A 21245-nucleotide genomic window follows, 5' to 3' on the forward strand; every position below is an offset into this window, starting at 1 on the left:
GTTCGCAAGCTTCACCTTTGGTCCAATACCAGCACTCAAAACGGCATCTGTTGCGGACTCCTCTTGGCCGTACGGTTTGCCGGTCGTTCGCGTTGCATCCATCCATTCGAGGGCAGCTGGCGAGAGGTCTTCGACAGCAAGGTTACGTCCCGTTTCCTCACTCAAGTCCATTCCGCACGCGGCTGGAGACCGATCCTCATCCAACTGCTCGAAGGCAAGAATTGGGAACCCACGTGAATCTTGGTTGTTTTTTTCGCATTCAGCTGGATCTCGACTTGTCACGGTGTGAACGCCACGCGTGGGTTGAACTTGCAGGTGAGGCTGCCAGCCATTCTGCACGCTCTCGATTTTCTCGTGGTGTTGGCGAGCCAGGGCGCACAGGCACAGAGGAGGCGACGTACCGTTCTCCCCACCCGCTGCACCGCCAGGTATGAAAGCCACGTGAAAGTGATCTCCCAGATGTTCCAGAAGGCCTCTCTCCAGCGATGAACCAGAGTTGTCGTCCATGCTCGGGACAGTAATCAAAGTCCTGTGCCGATGGTGTCTGGGAACCCGTGATGGACAAATGAGCGTTTTAATCTTGAGCCAGTTCACAAAGTGTAAAGGTCTTTTTTGGTAAAGTCACGTATAAAGATAAAATAATAAGTTAAATAGCATACGACGTTTCGATTGCAACAAGCAATCATCATCAGGTATAAATGAAATAGCAACAAAAATCTAACCAGAAAACTATAGACAGATATACAAGCAGACAGAGATCACCAAGATACATAGAGTAACACAGGCACAGAGAACTCTCTCTGTTACTCTCCCTCTATGCATCTTGGTGATATCTGTCTGCTTATATGTCTGTCTATAGTTTTCTGGTTAGATTTTTTTTGTTGCCATTTCATTTATACCTGATGATGATTGCTTGTGTTGCAATCGAAACGTCGTATGCTATTATTTAATTTATTATTTTATCTTTATACGTGACTTTACCGAAAGAACCAAAGAGTAATTCCTGCAGTCACGAAAGCTCCAAATATAAGAAAGTGTAAAGGTCATTCAGGTCACATGACGGAGCTTTTTGAAAACAACAATTGCAATGCATTACATTACCCACGATGAATCCACTGCTATACGAAAGCCTCTCCAAGCCACCATCTCACGATCGTGCGCCAAATACATATTGTAGTTCATAATTTCAGCCTTTAATCCATCCACTGCTGGATGAACATGCATCACGATGAGATAATGCGTTGTTTTACTCCACGCTTATCAGTGCGAGTTGGTTAAAGAATGGGGGTTGGTAGGTGGAGGGTAATAACAATGCAGATATCACACGTGCCATTGATGTTAGCCGTGACCAACTATTAAACTCAAGCGCAGGGTGCTCTAAATGTAGATCCTAACGCACAAATACCATACCAGAGTGATGCAATATTACAACCGAATACGTTTTCACGCTGCAGACAGAATTGTTATTATATATATCAGATCGGCATGATCAATAAATAATATAGAGGAGAATACATCGTGGTCAGTGGTTTGCATACTTCGCCATATACCTGTGCTGCCCGAGTTCGATTTGTTCAAGTTCATTTATTATTAGATATAGACCTGTGAGCGATTCGGCTCTCGAATCGGGTGCAACCGCAGCAAAAACCAAACACATGAACAAGAAAACCTTTAAAGTGGCTATGTGCAGAGGTGGGACAAAGTCATTGTTATGCAAGTCCAAGTCGAGTCTGAAGTCATCAAATTCATGACTCGAGTCTGACTCGAGTCCAAGTCACATGACTCGAGTCCACACCTCTGGCTATGTGACTATGTGCAAACATAAAATCCAAGAAAAGACAGCAAAAAAATCCAAGAAAAGTGTGGCATCCGAACCCGCCTTTGGGTGCAAACCCAACAACCACACAACCCTCCATTGACCAGCAAGGACAAGAATTTCCGTATATCCAAACAACTCCCATGATCGGACATGGCTTGGAAGAGGCCTTAGTGAGGCAGTAGCAGATTTTAATCTTGTACAGGGCGGTCCAGATGTCTCGTGACCCCCATTTAATTCTCTAAAACTTAGTTTTTTTTTTTAAATAAGGCCGATTTAAAACAGAAACGAATGCGCAAAGGAAAAAAAAACATGTTAGGGGTCAATTAATTGGGGATCACAAGACATCTGGAGCACCCTGTATATTATTCTTCATTAAACATATAATCAGGAGATATTGATATCGCCCCTGTGTTATAACACTTGAACGTTGTACACCTACCTTGAATAACAAACTCAGCGTGAGAGGCTGAGCCGAGGGGTTTGCAGCTCTGCGCATCAAGTGACCAACTTGAATTAGATGTGCTTTATAGTTGGCCAATGTGCGCTTTATTGGTGTAATCCACTCTGGCACAGGTGATGATAATTCCATTGTATTGATCTATTGAACTGATAGCGTGGCGAGGAGTGAGATAGGATGAGGGGGGGGGGGGTATTCACGACTGAACGAAGGCAAGTGTTCATTATGAAACCGTAGTTTGTTCCTTGAAACATATCATCCAAATATAATACCCAATGAAGAATTCATATCAATGGAGAAACAAGCTATTGCGCATATTATATCTACACATGGACTGGATAACACGTACACTAAACTATTCTGTTCTGGTATAATAGGAAACTTAATCTCCTTTGTTTTGCAAATTCCATATCACTTATATAATACGTCAAATACTGTAGCACATGAAGCGAACGGATCCGAGTTAATTTAATTATGCAGCGGAAAGTGTAACAAACTCTGGAATAGTTAATTTAACAGGTTTATTTACTTTTTTTATTATGTATTTATTTGTTACGTCGCTAATGGCACGAATGTTTTCTTCCCATTGTGTAATTTATTGTCTTGGCCCAGCTTATGCGTCTATCGTTAATAGGTTGAGATTTCGCCGAATTAAAACGCGGTCGGATAATTGTTAGGGCACAGGTTGTGTAAATTAGCAGAGGACATAAAAGTCTGAGAAGGGATTTACCTAATGTACTGCAGGTCGCTAACGCTTAATAAAGAAAGGCATTAATGCTGTCTCACTTGCATTATATCCTCTCAAAACAGAAATACACGATCAGCCGGCCTACAACTAAATCTTATTGATATTGTTTAATATGAATGTGCAGCGTAATTCAGGGCCTGTGTCGACCCAGTGTGGTCTGGGACTGTTTTTGTTGTTGATTTGCTGCCCTTGCCAAAGCTGAATAAATTGGTAGGAATGTATGCACTTGTGCAATTTGTACTTCAATACTTGATTTGCGTGTGTTTATGTATAGCTACTTGCTTGTGTTTTCTCGTTCTTGCTCTTACATCGTTTTGTGTTGTATTGTTTGTCGGGATAACTCGCTGACCAGCGCCCTCCTGGGCATCTGTTCAAAAGAGCTTCATAGCTCATCGGATTCCTCCAGGATACATATTCTGATGGTGATGTTTGTGGACTATTTTCGATTATCTCATGCAACACGGTTGTTTTTGCTCTGATTCATACTGACTTCATTGCTGTACCTTGTTTCTTTTGGGGGGGGGAGTGGGGGTTTGCCTTCCCATGTTACTCTTATAAACGAGACTTATTTGCATTCTTTGCATTTTTGTAATTTTATATTGTATATTATAGCTATTGTATATTTTAGATTTTAGTTTATTAAATGTTTACATACTTTAGCTCCTTAGTATTAGTTAGACGTGTACCTTTAGTATAGTTAGACTTGTAAACCACTTATTTAAGATTTAAGATTCCTAAATGTTGAATGTATGCACCTTCCGGCCAAAGTAAATTCCTTGTCTGTGCGAACTTTCATGGCGAATAAAACCCTTTCTGATTATCCTTCGACGTCTTCTTTCGTACGGTTGCTGATGTAGACGCAGAGCAACGAATGCAATTTCACATTCATGTGTTCAAGCCCAGATAGCAGCGCCAGGAGCAGCGGGGTAGTATCATCGCTGTGATGTCTCCTACGTATGTGTAGATCGGATATCGCGTCGTTTTACCGTTGTACGGTCTGTTCTGGACGATCACAGTCAAGTTCAAGTTAATTTATTAGGTATAGCCCTGTGAGCCATTCGGCTCTTGAATCGGGTGCAACCGCAACAAACAAAAAACAAAAACATGAACAAAAAACATCTTAAAGTGAATATGTGACTAAGTGCAAACAGAAAATTCAAGAAAAGACAGCAAAATATTGCAGAAAAAAATCACCGTACACCAACGCTGTGTGCACAAATCCCAGTGGGATGCAAGTCAAACAACCAACAACAACCACAAGTCGCACACTACTGGAGAGTTTTTAATGCTCCATGTGTGCATCAGGTATCCGCATCTACTGCCACGGTTTGTGCATTGAATGCAGTTTTAGGTGGACCATGAGCTTCGTGGAAGATCAAACCCAGGCATCTTCTGCGTTGGGTCTTTCACAAGATGTGTGTTTGTGGGTCGTTATGAACTCCATTCAGCTCTACAAACTTCATCGGGGTTAAACTGAGTATTTGGCTGCTATACATTTCGACATGATATGCCAGCCACTTTTCGGAGATATTATTTGTGGCCAGGTCGCTTCTGAAAAATAAGCTAATAGCTCAGTGGGCTTTACCTGGTAAGGTCAAAAAACATATTTTCGTTTTATTTGTATACATTTACGAGATTTGTTTACCTTTCCTATACTTTGCACTCATAAAGTTTATTTGTCTTGTTTGTTGTAATGTTCTGACCCGCCCCTACTGGACATACGAAAAAAAAATTTGCTTAATAGAATTGCTTCATCCGGGATTCCTCCTGCAACATATATAACAAAAAATTCTGATTCCGAAAAAAATTGGTAAGAAAGTACGTTTTTCAATGGACACACTTTTATTTACACTCAAAAGTAGAAAGTAAATTATTTTGACCCCGGATTTGATGAAATTCGATGTGCTCAATAAAAGTTGGTGGCTTGCCACCCACCAAGTTGGTGGTTTTGCCACCCACTTTTATTGAGCACATCAAATTTGAGAGTAAACCCACAGCACAGTACTCCAATTGCAAATGTTTACGTGACAAACCTTACTAATTGGCTGTGTCGGGTGGTGGCAGGTTGAACGACACATTTATATTTACGAGATCTAACCCCCCCCCCCCCAAAAAAAAACCCTCTTATGGATAATATTGATCGCGAAAGCCTACGAGATAAAGTTCACTCAAAGTTCACTCCGACAGCAAATCGAGGGGCGTGGTCAACCCCGTGTGTGGGCGTGGTCAACCCCATATATGGGCGTGGTCAACCCCGTGTGTGGGCGTGGCCACACCCCGTGTGTGGGCGTGGTCACACCACGTGTGTGGGCGTGGCCACACCACGTTAGGAGAGGGGCGAGGCCGTGCACCGGTGACGTCACCGGAACACGAATGTCCATATAAGGAGCGCAGATTCGCGCATGCGCTCTGGGGCCCCGCGGGTGGATTTCGCGGGAAATTTGGCGGCACCGAGAGCTGAGAGGGGCGCTGTTTTTGTTTTCCCGCCCGCGGTGCCCGGGCTCCTACGAAGTCCACTGGGAGGGGAAGCAGAGGGGGTTAGGCGGTGGGAAACACCGCGGGGGGATGGGGAGTTGGTGAGGAAGCTACTGCAGTCGTGCGAGTATTTAGTTCGTTCGTTAAGTTTACCTCATTCGAGTCGCGGGCACTGACGTTAGCGTACAACAAGCCGCTGTCTCGGTCCAATAAGGCGGTGTTTAAGTTCGTGTGTGTGTTACTGTCATCTTATTTATTTTGTTCCATATTCGAGCAAGTGTTTGGCATATATAGGGCGTCAACCAGCCGCGACTTGTATCCTACTGAAACATGACGGAATACATAAGGTGAGTTTGCCCTCCTCGTCGGTCGTGGTCTGGATGCATCTGTCCTCACGCTGTCTCCATGCCACGCTTGTTAAAGAGCATTACCATCATCGGTCGTGGTCTCTCCACTGCTGGATGAAGGCCTCTCACGCTGTCTGCATGCCACGTGTTGTTATAGAGCATTACCATCGTCGGTTGTGGTCTCTTCACTGCTGTATGAAGGTCTCTCACGCCGTCGCCCATTGCTCGCGTTTCATTCATTCCTTGCCGTAGCTTCCATCCCTCTCGTGTACATCATCATCATCATTGTCGTAACACACTGACGTGTTTGTATCATCATTGTCGTCGTCGTCGGTGCTTGCTGTTGTGCAGTGGAAGTTGTGTCCCCCCGCCATGTCAATGTGGATGTTTACAACGCTGCTGGAGGAGAGAGGAGAGAGGTCATTCATTCATTAGTGGAGTGAGAGTGGTGGTGATGATGATGATGACAGCTGGTAAATGTTGGTGATGACAGCGAGTAAATGTTGGTGATTAGTGCTCGTAATACACTCGATGTGCTGCACTAGTAACGAATTGGCGTGTTCTGTTTAAGTGACGAACCTTACTAGTTGGCTGTGTCGGGTGGTGGCGGGTTTAACGACACATTTATATTCTTGGGTCTTTCGGTAAAGTCACGTAGATATTTGTTTAGTTTTATATTTGTATTACTTTATTATTTCCCTTCTCCGTGACTTTACCGAAAAGGGAAAGAATAAAATAATACATATAATTTTTTTATTTGCGTTTTTTTATTATTTCCCTTCTACGTGGCTTTACCGAAAAGGGAAATAATAAAATAATACAAATAGATTTTTTTATTCTTTTATATTTTTATTCTTTTATTACTTCCCTTCTACGTGACTTTACCGAAAGAACCAAGAACATGAATCCCTGCAGTCACGAAAGCTTTAAATCAAAAGACATTTATATTTACACGATTTAACCCCCCCCCAAAAAAAACCATTTATTAATGATGATATTGGTCACGAAATCCGCCTACTAAGTGGTAAACCAACTCAGGGGCTGTCAAGAGAGATGAGGCATCTCCGTTGTTGTGCACTGAGAAACTGGGATATGATTTGGATCACTTTTATCATTTGTATGTGCAGCCTTTGTGTAATTCCACTGCTAGATGAGACCCCCTACGTTGTTTCGGTCGTAGGAGTTTTGACCATACTTCACCACGCTGGTCAGTGCTGGTTGGTGAAGTGGGGGGGGGAGAGAGGCCTACACTCGAGTGTGGATTCTTTTGTTGTTGATTTTGCGGCCACTGAATTAAATTGCACATCAGATCAACTCTACTGATTAACAATATATCATAACCTATGCTATGACTCGTGCAGTCGTAACATGCAGGTTAATTGCCTAATTACAGATATTATTTGCGTAGCAGCGCCAAAACTCAACCCCACTAGAGTTATTGCCTTCAGCCCAGCTGTATTGTTCTTTTACAGCAAGTACTCTGATTATAATTTAACCGAAAGTCGTAACACCGTTTTGAGACTAGGCTCGAAAGAAAGAAGTTTCTGGTGTGGATCAATCGGTTTCAAAGACAATGCATATATTATCAGTGTCTTTTGTTTTAATTCTGACCACGAGTATTGTGGTTAATGCAGACATTATTCATTGTAAAAGGTTTCAGTTTGGTGTTTTAACATCTTAACACCTGTTTTGTTTTTCATCATCTTGGTTCTTTCGGTAAAGTCACGTAGAAGGGAAGTATGAAAATAATAAAAAAACATAATAAAATAATTCTCACGACGTTTTGGCCACAACGCAAGCAGCCGTCCTCAGGTGAAAACCAGGTCTGTCGAGGCGACAGCGTCTGAAGACGAAACGTCGTGAGAATTATTTTATTATGTCTTATTTTTATTATTTTATTACTTCCCTTCTATGTGACTTTACCGAAAGAACCAAGAAGATGAATCCCTGCAGTCACGAAAGCTTTAAATCGAAATTTAAACTGTTTTGTTGCCAGAAAAAATCGGAAAACTTATTCTCAATATTATTCATAATAAAGGTTTTTGGAGTTGATCGCGGAAGTATACATGTGTCGTAACCCTCCACCACCCGACACGGCCGGTAAGGTTTGTCAAGTAAATCAAATGTGCCAATTAGTTTACTACTTCAGACCACCGGTGTGTTGGAGAGTAAATCCACAACATGTAATTATTACCAAGCGAGACGCCGCACTCGAATTGTAAATGTTGTGGATTTGCTCTCCAACACACCGGTGGGCTGAAGTAGTAAACTAATTGGCGCATTTTGTTTACGTGACAAACCTTCCTGGCTGTGTCGGGTGGTGGAGGGTTACGACACATACTTACGCGATCTAACCCAAAAAAAAAACCTTTATTATGAATTCCATACGTTAGTTCGCGCGTGTACGCTGCTAGTTGTTTAACAGTACATACAGTATGTGTAAAGTAATACCATTTGTAATTATATTTTTATTGGTGGCGATTGGTTATTTTTGCTTCGTTGTCGGCTGCCCAGGACAATGCAGCAACATCAATTGTTGTACCTCTGTTGCTCCCACGCCCTTGCCTTAATAATAGTAATTTAATTAAATGTTAAAAAACGTCGTTCATGTAAAACTGCATCTCGCAACCAGCAATAACCAGCTTGGTGAAGTATGGTGAAACAACCACCATGACCGACACGACGTAGGGAGGCACATAACTGCAACCAGCAAGAATGATTTTACTCATAAAATGCAGTGATAAAATGTTGAGTACTGTAATGTGCAATTGACAATGGCATAATAGTTCATTATTGAAATCATTGTTGTTGCATTAGCATGGTGAAAGTGACAGGGTCTTGTTGAGTAAGAGTTTTTTTCAGCATAATAAATTGATGCACATCTTGGCTTTTAATGTTGAAACATTTACTGTAAGGCCTATGACGAACTCACTTGAAATGCTGTTCTCATTTGATCTCACAACCTCAAGCATTGTTATATGTACACTACTATACTTCACCAAAACACACTGAGCAGCGTGGTTGAAGTATGGTCAAACAAACCGACACGGTGTAGAGGATCTTCATTCAGCAGTGTATTGATGAAATGACTCTGCATGTCCCTTCACTGAAATACATTTTTGACTGCTCTTAAGATATACACTCCACTTGGTGGATGTATGAGTGGCTCTGTTCAATTTGGGATTGCCTTCAGCTCGAAGCATTTATTGTAATGGTTTTGGGGTTGGTTATGGTTATGCTAGATTCAGCACTCTTGATGCTGCGTGTTTAAATGCAATGTACTGCATTGTTGTGGGCTTGTTCAGCATAAGTGCCTTGTGTTAGTGTAAATGGATTTTCTCAATTACACATTGCTGGCTTAAGAGCCACATTTATTGTGTTTTGGGCAAGGTGTTTGCTCATATGAACAGCTGGAGTGCCATTTAAAATTAATAATTTGGTTCTTGTAGAGCTTTTGAAAGATGAATAGTGATAGATGTCATACACACATTTTGCATGCTAGATGCAATAATAGTAAGTTAAAGGTGGAGACCTGTAATTGCTGCTCAAACCACTGATGGTGTAATGGCGTCCTTATTTTGGCCAACTCTTCCATGCTGGGGAGAGATGTCTTGGAAGAGTTTGGAATACCCACACTTTACTCCACTATACAAGACCTGCTGCTCGACTCACAGAGGTGGCTGGATTTAAGCAACTTTCAAAATATTAATATCATTGTATAGTCATTTTGGAGAGTGGAGTAATGCGATATAAACCAACGGACCTGAGTTTTATTCCCAGCTGTGAGTTACAACTGAGCCAGCCCTCCTGGTCCTCTTTCCCCATTCACCAATTAACACTGATCAGAATGGTGAGGTTTGGTCAAAACAATCACATGCCCAACGTGGATGCCTTCATCCTGAAGTGGATTGACAATATGCTGTAAATGCTTTATTGTAATGATTATATCCATGGGTTTAATTGCGCGTATTTTTGTTGAACTAGAAATGAACCTTTTTACCAACCAAAGCTGGACATTTCAGTGGAAATGGCCTGCACATTTTCTCTTTCTCTCCTAATTACTACAACAGTGGTGCATTTACAGCACGTGTAAAATAATGTTGTAATAATGTCTGGCCTTTTGGAAATCCACTGCTGGATGGAGGTCACTGCGTCTTGGGGAAGGTTGTGGCTAGGGGCCTATTTCAGATATCACTCGCCAATGATATTAGCTGTGGCCCGGAACCAAACTCTGTTTACTGGCTTCATTGCGTGGTTCCACAGTTTCACACCTGCATACACATGTATGCCAGACTGAAATACTATACGTGAACAGTTGTGCCGTTTAACACGTTAAGTGGCATTGCCGAGTGCAAACGATTGTGGTGGCGTTGAAGGTGGTGGGGTTGTGCACCTGCCTCCTGAGAAGAACATCTGCCACTGTGGTCGGTCACACGTGGCAGCTGAAACAGTCCATTGTGTCCAGGGCTTTACGATGCAAGTTCCCTTTTGCCTCCTCCACCCCCAAAGCCACCACAATAGCTCAGCTTGAAAAGCAGTGACACATGCTGTGGTGTGGTTCACCCCAATTTTGTTGGCTGCAAATCACTGCAAGGCGCCACATTGGTTAATGCTTACGTAATGCATTATTGAGTGTGACACCATTCGTGTTGACTTATTGCTGAAGGTTATGACTCCAAAGTGTATTTTTAATGTCCCATACCGTTATGCAGAAATATACTGTAGTACTCTAAAAGCAATGCCATTATTAGAGAGTAATACATCTCATGAAATGTTTTGCTTGATTAGCCAACTGGCCTTTGGAATATATACAGCTTGAATATAGGTAAGGTTCATTTCTCACTCCACTGCTGGATGAGTCTCATAATGCCATGAGGTCCTTTAGGCAATATTATACCACACTGATCTACAAATTAGTGAAGGTGGGGAACACAGATGCGGGGTCAGTACAGTAAATATATTTGGCTGCACTACCCTTTTGTACCCACCAATTAGCACTGCAGCCTGATTTGGTTATAGGCCACCTGAATACACATTCTTGGCTAAGCAGGGAAACATAATTCCAGCTTTTAGAGTATATCTTTTAAATGTGCACATTAACTTGTAGAGATATAGTTTTGTGAGTACTGAGAGGGGTCTGCTTACTTATGCAGTGTTTATGCCTCTGGGTAGGCGAGAAAATTTTGGTTGTGTGTATATATCCACACAATCCCAGTTCATTATGCAGAGTGTATAAATCGGCATCGTGAATGAGTTTTTATTCAGCAATTGCTGCATTGTAATCGCATGGCCCACTGCCTCTTATTGATTTCCAAAGGAGGTAGAGAGAGGGAGGACAGCTGCACAGTACCCTCCTCCTCCTGGGCCTCAGTCGTCATGCGGTCAATAGGTCATGGTGTGGCATGGGCTAATGAATACCCCAGATGTATGTTATTGTTTGCTCTTGATTCCTCTCGCCCGCCTTTCCTCCGATTTGCAGCTTTGTCGTGGAGGGAAGCATGGAGGACACTGACCTGGAGCACAGGTGAGTAAAACACTTGGCTACAAATATAATCACAATTTAATTTTATTGTTGGTCTTTATCATCGACATTTGGAAAACCATCATAATTTGTAAAAAAGCTAACCTGAATCTGACTGAATGGACCCAGGATGTCACAACCAATCCAGTGTTTACTTGCTTAATATTATTAGTCAGTCTAGAAGACCAATAGGTCAACAGACTATATATTTATAAAAAATAATAATACCCTTTACCCAAGAAAACGTCACTGAGTTTTAAGACCTTTGGGATGTTTGGCCAATGTCATGAATAAATGTTTTTTTACACGTGGGATGAGACTGGAGTACTTAGCGTTTTTATATACGAGGGAAAAATGCTCCTTTACAGAGATAGATTTAAGAATCCTTTTTCGTACTGCCATTTTCTGGCGAGGGGAAGTCGTTGTGCAGTGGTTCACTGCCTACCAACATGGTGAACTGCATATGATTCCTGACCATGACTAACATCATTGGCAAGTGATATCTGAACTATGCCTGGGCCTCCCTGCTCTTCACTAACCACACTGACCAGCACGGTGAAGCGTTGGCAAACAATCCCCCATGACCGACTTAATGTGCAAGAGGCCTTCATCCAGCTGTGAATCGACCGTGCCTCATGATTATTCTCTGTTCAAATGAGCATCGAGGCATTGGTGCTCAAATCACATCCACATCCCTATAGAGCCTGTGGTGGAAGTTCCATATTACTTTCGTGAAAGGGGGGGGGGGGGTGGTTGGTGAGTCTTGGGCAAACCATTGTTGAACTTCTCCACAAAGTGATGATGGGTAGAGTCATCCGCTCCCTCTCCAACCAGGATTTGAATTCACGACCTTCCGATTGTGTGAGGTGTATGGGGTGGTATGATGTGTGTACATCATATGCCCTTATATTGTGGTATGATATGCGAAGTGGCAGTGTAGCGGTGAGCGCGCTGCGCTACGAACCTGGTGACCTGAGTTCGATTTGCACTCACGGCCAACAACAGTGAAAATTATCTGAATCAATCCTGGGTCTCCCCTAGATTGACTCTGCCTCAAATCAGTACCAGGTGCAGTGTGCAAACCACAAAGGGCTTACCCTGGCCACTTTGCAGCTAAAGCCCATGGTACCTGATATTCATAGACAGTCTCCCACTCCATTATGAACAAGATTTAGTGAGATTTGGTGCATGTTTGTATGTATGTTGAACTTCTTTCGCAACGCACGTACGCAACTGCTAATCGGAGGCGTGGGGATAGGACAACAAATTAAACACAACAAACTTCTTATTTAATTAGTTTTCAATCTAGATTTAACATTGAAAGTGATTTTGGTCACAAGCTGCTTTGCTGCTTTAATAGCTAAAGCTCTGTGCATCCATGTTCATTTTCACAGACGGTAGCATGGCGAGCTACGACGATCGCTGCCATCAGCTTGTTGACACACAAATGTTTTATGTGACAACAGAGAGATCGAGGAGCGGGTTAGGATGGCCTTATTATGGAGCCAGCCACTGACATCTGTCGTATCTGGTTCGATGCACTGTCCACATTTGTGCTTTCTTTCTGACACGTTCCAAATTTACATCCGTCATGCCCCATGCTTCGGCAAATTTGCCCGATTGTTTGCATGCCAATTACAGCAAGTTGCTGCTTCCAATGGGAAATGTTTTTGGCTACAATCTCCACGTTGTCACCGTGTCACCCGCAAACATCTGCACGTGTTGCACCAGCCTTACTGGGTGCCGCACTTGTATGAAACAACAATGGTCACATATAACCCCTGTCTTGTGCAGATGTAAGTATTGCAGTGCTGTGCTTGGCTTTCGGTTAATTGTGGTACCAATTTTGTACCACAATTTTGCATCATCTTGTCATGTTCCTGGCTCAAAGCCAGTCTTCGGCACACTGGCAGTGGATGAATGTGCTTAACAAGGTGAAAAAACAATTATTCTGCAACAAGCAGTCTGTTGAAAAAATATATACTCGTCCACAAGTGGTCCACATTATTTTGGATAATGGGTATGATTGCCCAATAGAATGAGAAATATGGAGGAATGGGCAGATGTGGGAAGCAGATTTCTCTTTGCAAAAAATGTTATGGAGACATTTTCAGCACATTGGACACCACCTCTTTGCAACTGCCTCTGAAAGACACTCAAATATAGAAAGGGATTATTAATTAAGTTTTTGACTTCAGAAAAATTGCAGGAAGAATAAATGTGAAGCCGAATATTGGTTTTGATCACTGTGGGCTGTCGTAGTCACGTGACCACCCGTGGATGGGTGTGAAGAGGAGGGCAGGGCACGGGATGGGAGCTGCGATGGTAACAACTCCACTGCAAGCACATTGTGTGTGAGAAACCAAGACATGAGTGAGAGGAAGAAAGAGACAGAAGAGAGATAAGATGGACACAGACAGAGAAAGTCAGGGATACGGGGAGGGAGACAAAGGCACAGGGAAAACCGAGAGATTGACAGATGGTGACAGAAATGGAGATAGCTATCGAAACAATAAAGAGACAGGCAAAGGGAGAGATGGAGGGAGACACAGAGACTTATCAGTTTATTGAAAACTTATTTTTTTATTAGTTTGCCATGTTCTTTTTTTCCACAGTTAACCAAAATAAGGTGTTCGGTATTCGGCATATTTGTAAAATTTGATATGTGGTGCACCCCTAGTCAATATGTATTCAATGAATGAGGAAGAAACGTTCACTGAGGATTAATGTCATCTAAGGATGTCGTCAGATAATCTGTGATCTTTTAGAAGTGGGAATATGTTAGTCTTATTATTTGGCCCACACAGCTTTCATTCCATCAATGTGTTGGTCGCTCCGAATGTTGCTTTGGCAATTTGTTAACAAAAATAATTATCGGTGTAATACACGAGACTAATTACCTAACCGTGGTGCACATAAGAATGTCGTTGCTTTTACACAAAGAGTATCAATGTGGAGCACTCACGAGGTTGTTTTTGTTGAATTATAAATAATAACTTGTATTGATTCAAGCGGGAACGGTGTGTGTAAGATGCATGTGGCTGTCGGGATCTAACACAAGTACCGTATAGGGCAGAGGCTGTGCAGTCAATTCAGAGGTAACGTTAGAGATTATAATCCTTGTCAAAGTGTCAATTATGCAAATTGCCTTGGACATGCGGATACCTCTGTGCTAACCGCGCTGCAACCCTCTAATGACTTTTGATTTTTTAAACTGCCCCCTTATCTCACCTGAACGACTCGTCCTCCCAATAGAAACAAGCAGTCGTGGCGTGTAACTAAATGTCCTCCCACGGCCAAGGGGAAATAAACGCAATTGCTTAGGATTCTTTGTTTTTTCCCAGCGAATGTTGAATATTAATAGCGCAAGGGCAATGCGACGACACGTGGCTGTTGGGTAAATTGGAAAACCGTGCATGGGAGTATACTCCCAGAGCGGGGGGGGGGGGGGGGGGGGGGGGGCCGGGGGGTTCCTAGAATATTGTTGCCTTGACAAAACCCGAACACTCTCGGTGCAATGTGTGCTGGCTTTATAGGTGAGCATTATCCGAGGTGAGAATTGCCCGTACCACAGCTGGCACTCCAGTGTCACAACTGATTGGAATAAAATAGGGTCCTCGTGCTGATTTGAAATAGCACTTCACTGAGATGCAGAAGGGTGCCAGACAAAAGGGAGGTGCTATTGTTTGCTTGAGGGTGAGATTAAACTGTGATTAATGAGCGCTCGCACGCCAACCCATAGGGATATTTTAACCCCTTTTTAAAAATGTTGATTTGATATACATTTTTACGTTTTTATTGGCGTGCTTTATTTACACCAGGTGATTGTGCATTCAGGGTCTTCATCTCTTGCGGTGCAGCCTGTAGTTATTTAGGGATGTTATTAAAATAACTAATTTGAGATTTGGCCTTTGACACCATCATAAAATTCCCTGCTCATGCAAATGATGAGCGTTCTTCCCCATTGTTATTTGTATGTAAACGTCTCTCCAGAAACCACATTTTTCTACTCAAGTGCCTTTTACATATGATGTCCTATAATTTGGCATATCATCAGTGATATCAATAGCCATTGTCTTTTTCCCTTGCTGAATGAAGGCTTCCAAATGTCATTGCCATCTCTCGCAGTCCATGGAATGTCAAAATCCATCTCACTCCTGCACATGAACCGATCGCATCTCTCTGTGTCCTCTGGTTGCCCTCTTGCGTCCGTTATCTTCTTTTCTCTGGCCGTCATTTAATCACCAGTTTCATCCATCGGTTGCCATCTGTTCTCGCAATTTCCACTGCCAAAGCCCGCTTACTTTCCTGCAAAATAATTTGGAATGATGTTGCATAAATTCCATGTTGAAATGTTGAGGTGTCAATAGGTGCTGTTTATGACTCCCCACAATAATGAAATATGCGAACCAAATTCCACCACCATGGATCGGTAGCACAGTGGTTCACGCTCCACGCCCTGATCCCGTTGTCCCTAGTTTAATTCCAGGCCATGGCTAATATTTGCAGCGAGTGATATCAGAACTGGTCCTGGGTCCCAGTCCTTCACCAACCCGCACTGACCAGTGTGAAGTATGGTCAAAACACCCTCATGACTGACACAGCATATGGCGGTATTCATCCAGCAATGGATTGACAGAAGGCTGTACGTTATTGATAGCATACATTCAAAATTACACACTGCAATAACGTGCATTAATATTTCACGCAGACTGCTGCACGCATGTAACATTTTATTGCAGAAGTCTGTGCGTTTGTTTTGTGGGAAACTCAACACAGTGAGTTTTTCCACATGTGCGACACTTTCATAAAATGAGAAAGTGGGAAAGACTAAAAGGCATTGCATAGTTGATATATATATTCATATATAATTCAGGTTGAAGGATTGTGAATTCTTTGAATTGTATGAAATGCATTCCATAAGAGCTTGGTTTAAAAAATCACCGTTGCCTGCTGTTTTCTTACTTCTACTGAAGTTTACGTATCGGTCTTCCCCCCCCCACCCCCTGTGTGGGATTAATTGTATGTGCAACAGGAATCGACTGTGAAAGAAAACCGATCATTACTATGAATAGATGAGGCTGCATAGACGGATGAGAGTTTCGGGTTGAAATGCCACCGAATCGATCCCTCCGCCCTCTGTGCCCCACTAACTGAACCTGGGTGTTTCTCTAGTTTCTTGTTAAATCATTAGCACCGCGTTTGCTGGTGTGGCGCTTCGGATGCTCACATTAGCATCACGCTGCTGATAAAGTTGGCACTACGTTTCTCAGAATGAGACGGTGCATTAACTGCCTCCGCAAGTTTTTTGTCCAGGTACTCTGGTTTCCTCCCACATGAAGCCAAACACTCATGAATGGAATTTTCCAAACATTCCAAAGTAGCAGTACCCTCCTGCAAAGGAATATTCACACGTGTAAATAATGATCTTTATTGTTACGATAGAAAATATTATTTAATTGGTTTCGCTGATTGTCCTCCTGCAAAGGACATTCAAAGCTGTCAAGCCGTATCGATTTAATTTCAGCTCGGGTAAAACCAGAATGCCTTTATGCCCTCATGCAGGTTGGTGGCAACAGTTAGAGTCCTAGAGGTGATTAAAAAAAAGCATTACGATTAACTTGACACCACACAGCCCTAATCTACGGTGTTCTTGTCTCCGTTCCAGCGAGGAAGAGGAGGAGGAGGAGGAGCCGGAGCTGCCAGATCACGACTACGACGTTCCACAGCAGCACGTGTACAAGCGCGGCTGGAGCAAGGCGCGATGGACCAGAGAGGAGGTAGTCGCCCTACGAGTCTTGTCTCACTCGAACCTCCTAGCTGGAGCCTTGCCCAGGACATCTAAATGAAAAGCTTTCTCGCTCACTTAGGCGGGTTGTAACGATGCATCATTTCGTCGATTCAATGTCGGTTTGTTAGGTTCACAATGCGTGCGGCAAATTGGGCGAGTGAGAAATAGGTCTAGATTTGAAGCTTTCGTGACTGCAAGGATTCATATTCTTAGGTTTTTTTCGGTAAAGTCACGTAGGTAAAACATCAAAATTAATAAAAATAAAATAAAATAAAGATCACGACGTTTCGGAGGCAACACAAGTCTCCGTCATCAGATGGGACCGTCACAGCCAGATTAGCTGCATCAAGTGAGGCAATGATTCAAGATGTAATCCCTTAAAAGCGAGTTGAGGGGGGGGGGAGCTCATCAGAATGTGGTAGCCAATGAATGGAACGTATCGGGAGGGAGGGGGGCGGGGCCAAAAGGGTGGGCGACGGCGTGGAAGCGATTGTGCGCAAGCGACAAACTGCTGCACACGCCAACGCATTGGACAGAGAGGGGGGAGGGGGAGGCCTGATACACATGATAGAAAAGAACGAAAATGCCCATGTTTATACCAATGCTGGCTGAACAATGAAGAGATTACTGTTAAACACTGGGGATGTTAACACTCGGTAAAGTAAAGTAAAATAGTGCCTGTCAGAAAAGATGGTCCAAAAAAGTGTAATTAAGTCTTTTTTTTTTTGCGTGGTTAATAACATCTTTCCAATGATTACTAAGTTTGTACCCATCATCACGGTTGAAATTATGTCTGTGTTTGTATATTTGTATGGCTTCGTGTACAAACCTTTGATGGTAGCCAGGAGGTTTGCAGAAAACCTTGGTCTCGGAAAAGACAATTTCATGAGAGCCCACCGAGTTGTAGCAATGATCGGCAACGGCCGAAGAATCAGTTCTGCCGTGTTTCAGATCTGACTTGTGCTCGCGGACACGATCAGCAACATGACGTTTCGTTTCTCCAATGTAGCAATCACCACAAATGCAACTCAATTTGTAGACTCCAGGATACTGTAAGTCAGGAACGACATCCTTCACAGATGGAATCAGATCACGGATTTAATGCACTGTACTTTGTGTCCGCGAGCACAAGTCAGATCTGAAACACGGCAGAACTGATTCTTCGGCCGTTGCCGATCATTGCTACAACTCGGTGGGCTCTCATGAAATTGTCTTTTCCGAGACCAAGGTTCTCTGCAAACCTCCTGGCTACCATCAAAGGTTTGTACACGAAGCCATACAAATATACAAACACAGACATAATTTCAACCGTGATGATGGGTACAAACTTAGTAATCATTGGAAAGATGTTATTAACCACGCAAAAAAAAAAAGACTTAATTACACTTTTTTGGACCATCTTTTCTGACAGGCACTATTTTACTTTACTTTACCGAGTGTTAACATCCCCAGTGTTTAACAGTAATCTCTTCATTGTTCAGCCAGCATTGGTATAAACATGGGCATTTTCGTTCTTTTCTATCATGTGTATCAGGCCTCCCCCTCCCCCCTCTCTGTCCAATGCGTTGGCGTGTGCAGCAGTTTGTCGCTTGCGCACAATCGCTTCCACGCCGTCGCCCACCCTTTTGGCCCCTCCCTCCCGATACGTTCCATTCATTGGCTACCACATTCTGATGAGCTCCCCCCCCCCTCTCCTCCCCCCTCAACTCGCTTTTAAGGGATTACATCTTGAATCATTGCCTCACTTGATGCAGCTAATCTGGCTGTGACGGTCCCACCTGATGACGGAGACTTGTGTTGCCTCCGAAACGTCGTGATCTTTATTTTATTTTATTTTGATTAATTTTGATGTTTTACCTACGTGACTTTACCGAAAAAACCTAAGAATATGAGAAATAGGTGTTGTTAGATTCACATCAGCAGCAGCCATGGTCAATGCATTGCTGGATGAAGGCCTCACCAAGCCGTCGCGTCTGCCCACGAGCTGATTTTATTGTGTTCGTCTTCTCGTTGGACATCCTCTTCTTCATTCACATATGGTTGTGTAATGGTTTCATGTGGCCCCCTGCAGCCATTTGTGGCCATTACATTCGCCACAATGGAAAAAGTTTCCATTGAATTGTGACCCATGACCATTCATCAAACCGCCAGTGTGGGGTTGGTTGCACCCCAATTAATCAATATCTGGCATGCCTTTTTTTATTTACGTTTACCTATTGCATAGTGCTAAGCCTACAAAGACACGCACCAATTGAATATAGTCCTTGTTGCGTTGCATTCTAAGTTGGGAAGCGTGCACAACATTGACGAGCATTTGGGAAAATACTTGGAAACACACATTGGCTTTATTGAATCACTTGACAATGTACTTTTGATAGAATGTAATCTATCATCTCTCCACATATGCCAGCAGAGTGAACTTCACAATTCACAAATTCCACTTATTCCTCTCCCACTGAACAAAACCTTACTCTGGACAATGAGCTTTTATGGGTTATCAATTTCTTTCAAGGGCAGCTCAATTTCATGTTTTGAAATGACGTTTGGTTATTACTGGGTTCCTTGAAGATGAAACACACCCCACCATACTCACAATATGTTTGCCACATTTTACGTTCTAAATTCAACAAACAATTTCATGGTTTCATATTCTTTATTCTTTCGGTAAAGTCACTTAGAAGGGAAATAATAAAATAAAAAAAGTTTCAAATATTATTTTATTATTTCAATTCCATGGTTATTATTTGCATACTATTGCTTTACATCAGGCCACAAAGTCCAACAAAGTGGTGTTAATTTCAAACAGTTGAAAATTATGTAAAGCTTGTTATGTGCTGCCCTGCCAAATTACAGGAAGCAACTACATTTTCAAACCGACACAACTACTTCGGTTTTTGTGGTTGACAAAAGTAAATTTCTCCACATGAAACAATAATTGTTTGAAATTTCGTGCTAATTTCCAGCTCTATATTGACGAAGCCCTGTTTGAATATTGGAAGATTCCCATTTGCTCCTTGCTCCACGCCGCTGTGCCCAGATTTGACACAGCGGAGGGGCCTGTGGTTTCACCGGTTGATTGATCCTGTGCAGATGCTGATCGGTAGCGATACCTTTCAGGACGAGAGGCTGAAACAGTTGGCGGAGCGATTCGGAACGGACGACTGGAAAGTTCTCGCAAGCTACATGACTGTAAGTTGAATATGCACGATGTACCCTTTAATAAATATCTCCCCCTCTAACCTTTAACAGGCTGTTTGGGTAAGTGCTTTAGCGTACACACCGATGAAGGCCAACAAAACACAAGCACCACGCCTGGCCTCCTTTGTCTCCCCAGGGCTGATATTTACACACCGAACCGAATGCTCATTTGAAATTGAGTTGACCTTGTGGAGGCCCAGAACTGGTTCAGATATGTTACCAACGTCAACTGTGAGCGGGAATCGATCTCGGGTTGCTGGGTTCATAGAGCAGTTTGCTAATAACGACGCTACTGCTCCCCACACACACGCCAGGACCCCGAAATGAATGAGTGAATTCGCATGGCTAGTCAAGGCACATCAAACGTAGTTTGAGAGAGCTGTAACATGTTTTTCTTTTCTTGCCATAGTATGTATTACAGAGGTACATTAACTACATTTTTTGGCTGCCGTAACATTGTCAAATAAAACATAAGGGACTTTACTGTCAGTGGCGTACAAGAACAGTACTGTCATTATAATCACTGGCTTCTAACCAAAACAATGAAACAAATAATATAAGCTGCTTTTTCCCAATCTTAATCTTGCCAAGATACATTTTGCTATGTTATCCTATCCTCTGGATTATAAGACACACATTTTTTTTTTTGTATTCTATCGCCAAAGTTTGGGCTGGGGGGGATTTGATTATAATCCGGTATGTATGTGTCGGATTAGTATAACTTTATTGCAACCAAGCACAAGTTTTGGGTGTGACATCCATTCCAGAGCATCTTACGCTCCTTAGAATATGGTATAGGGTAGCATTAATAATGATGGCAATAAGGTGTTTTCAATCTCTAATTTACAACCTCGTGTTCCTGTCTGGTATGTTTGTATGTTAAACCACT

At 42.7% G+C, this 21245-nt stretch overlaps 1 protein-coding gene across 2 annotated transcripts in view; it reads left to right on the top strand.

Annotated features, from left to right (window-relative positions):
* Positions 1 to 5579: 5579 nt before the first annotated feature.
* The window catches only part of LOC133349165 (transcriptional activator Myb-like), a 32304-nt gene continuing 16638 nt past the window's right edge, over positions 5580 to 21245 (top strand). The window contains exons 1-4 of one of the 2 annotated variants that reach the window (XM_061562429.1): positions 5580 to 5846; positions 11326 to 11370; positions 17036 to 17147; positions 20249 to 20347. In XM_061562429.1, the coding sequence (XP_061418413.1) occupies positions 5830 to 5846; positions 11326 to 11370; positions 17036 to 17147; positions 20249 to 20347 (273 nt within the window). In that variant the 5' untranslated portion in view covers positions 5580 to 5829. The remainder of the gene's footprint in view (positions 5847 to 11325; positions 11371 to 17035; positions 17148 to 20248; positions 20348 to 21245) is intronic. The other variant, XM_061562427.1, reaches the window with a different exon arrangement.

The sequence above is a fragment of the Lethenteron reissneri genome, chromosome 29 (assembly GCF_015708825.2).
Source record: "Lethenteron reissneri isolate LAM-NWPU_2019-01 chromosome 29, ASM1570882v1, whole genome shotgun sequence".
NCBI lineage: Eukaryota > Metazoa > Chordata > Hyperoartia > Petromyzontiformes > Petromyzontidae > Lethenteron > Lethenteron reissneri.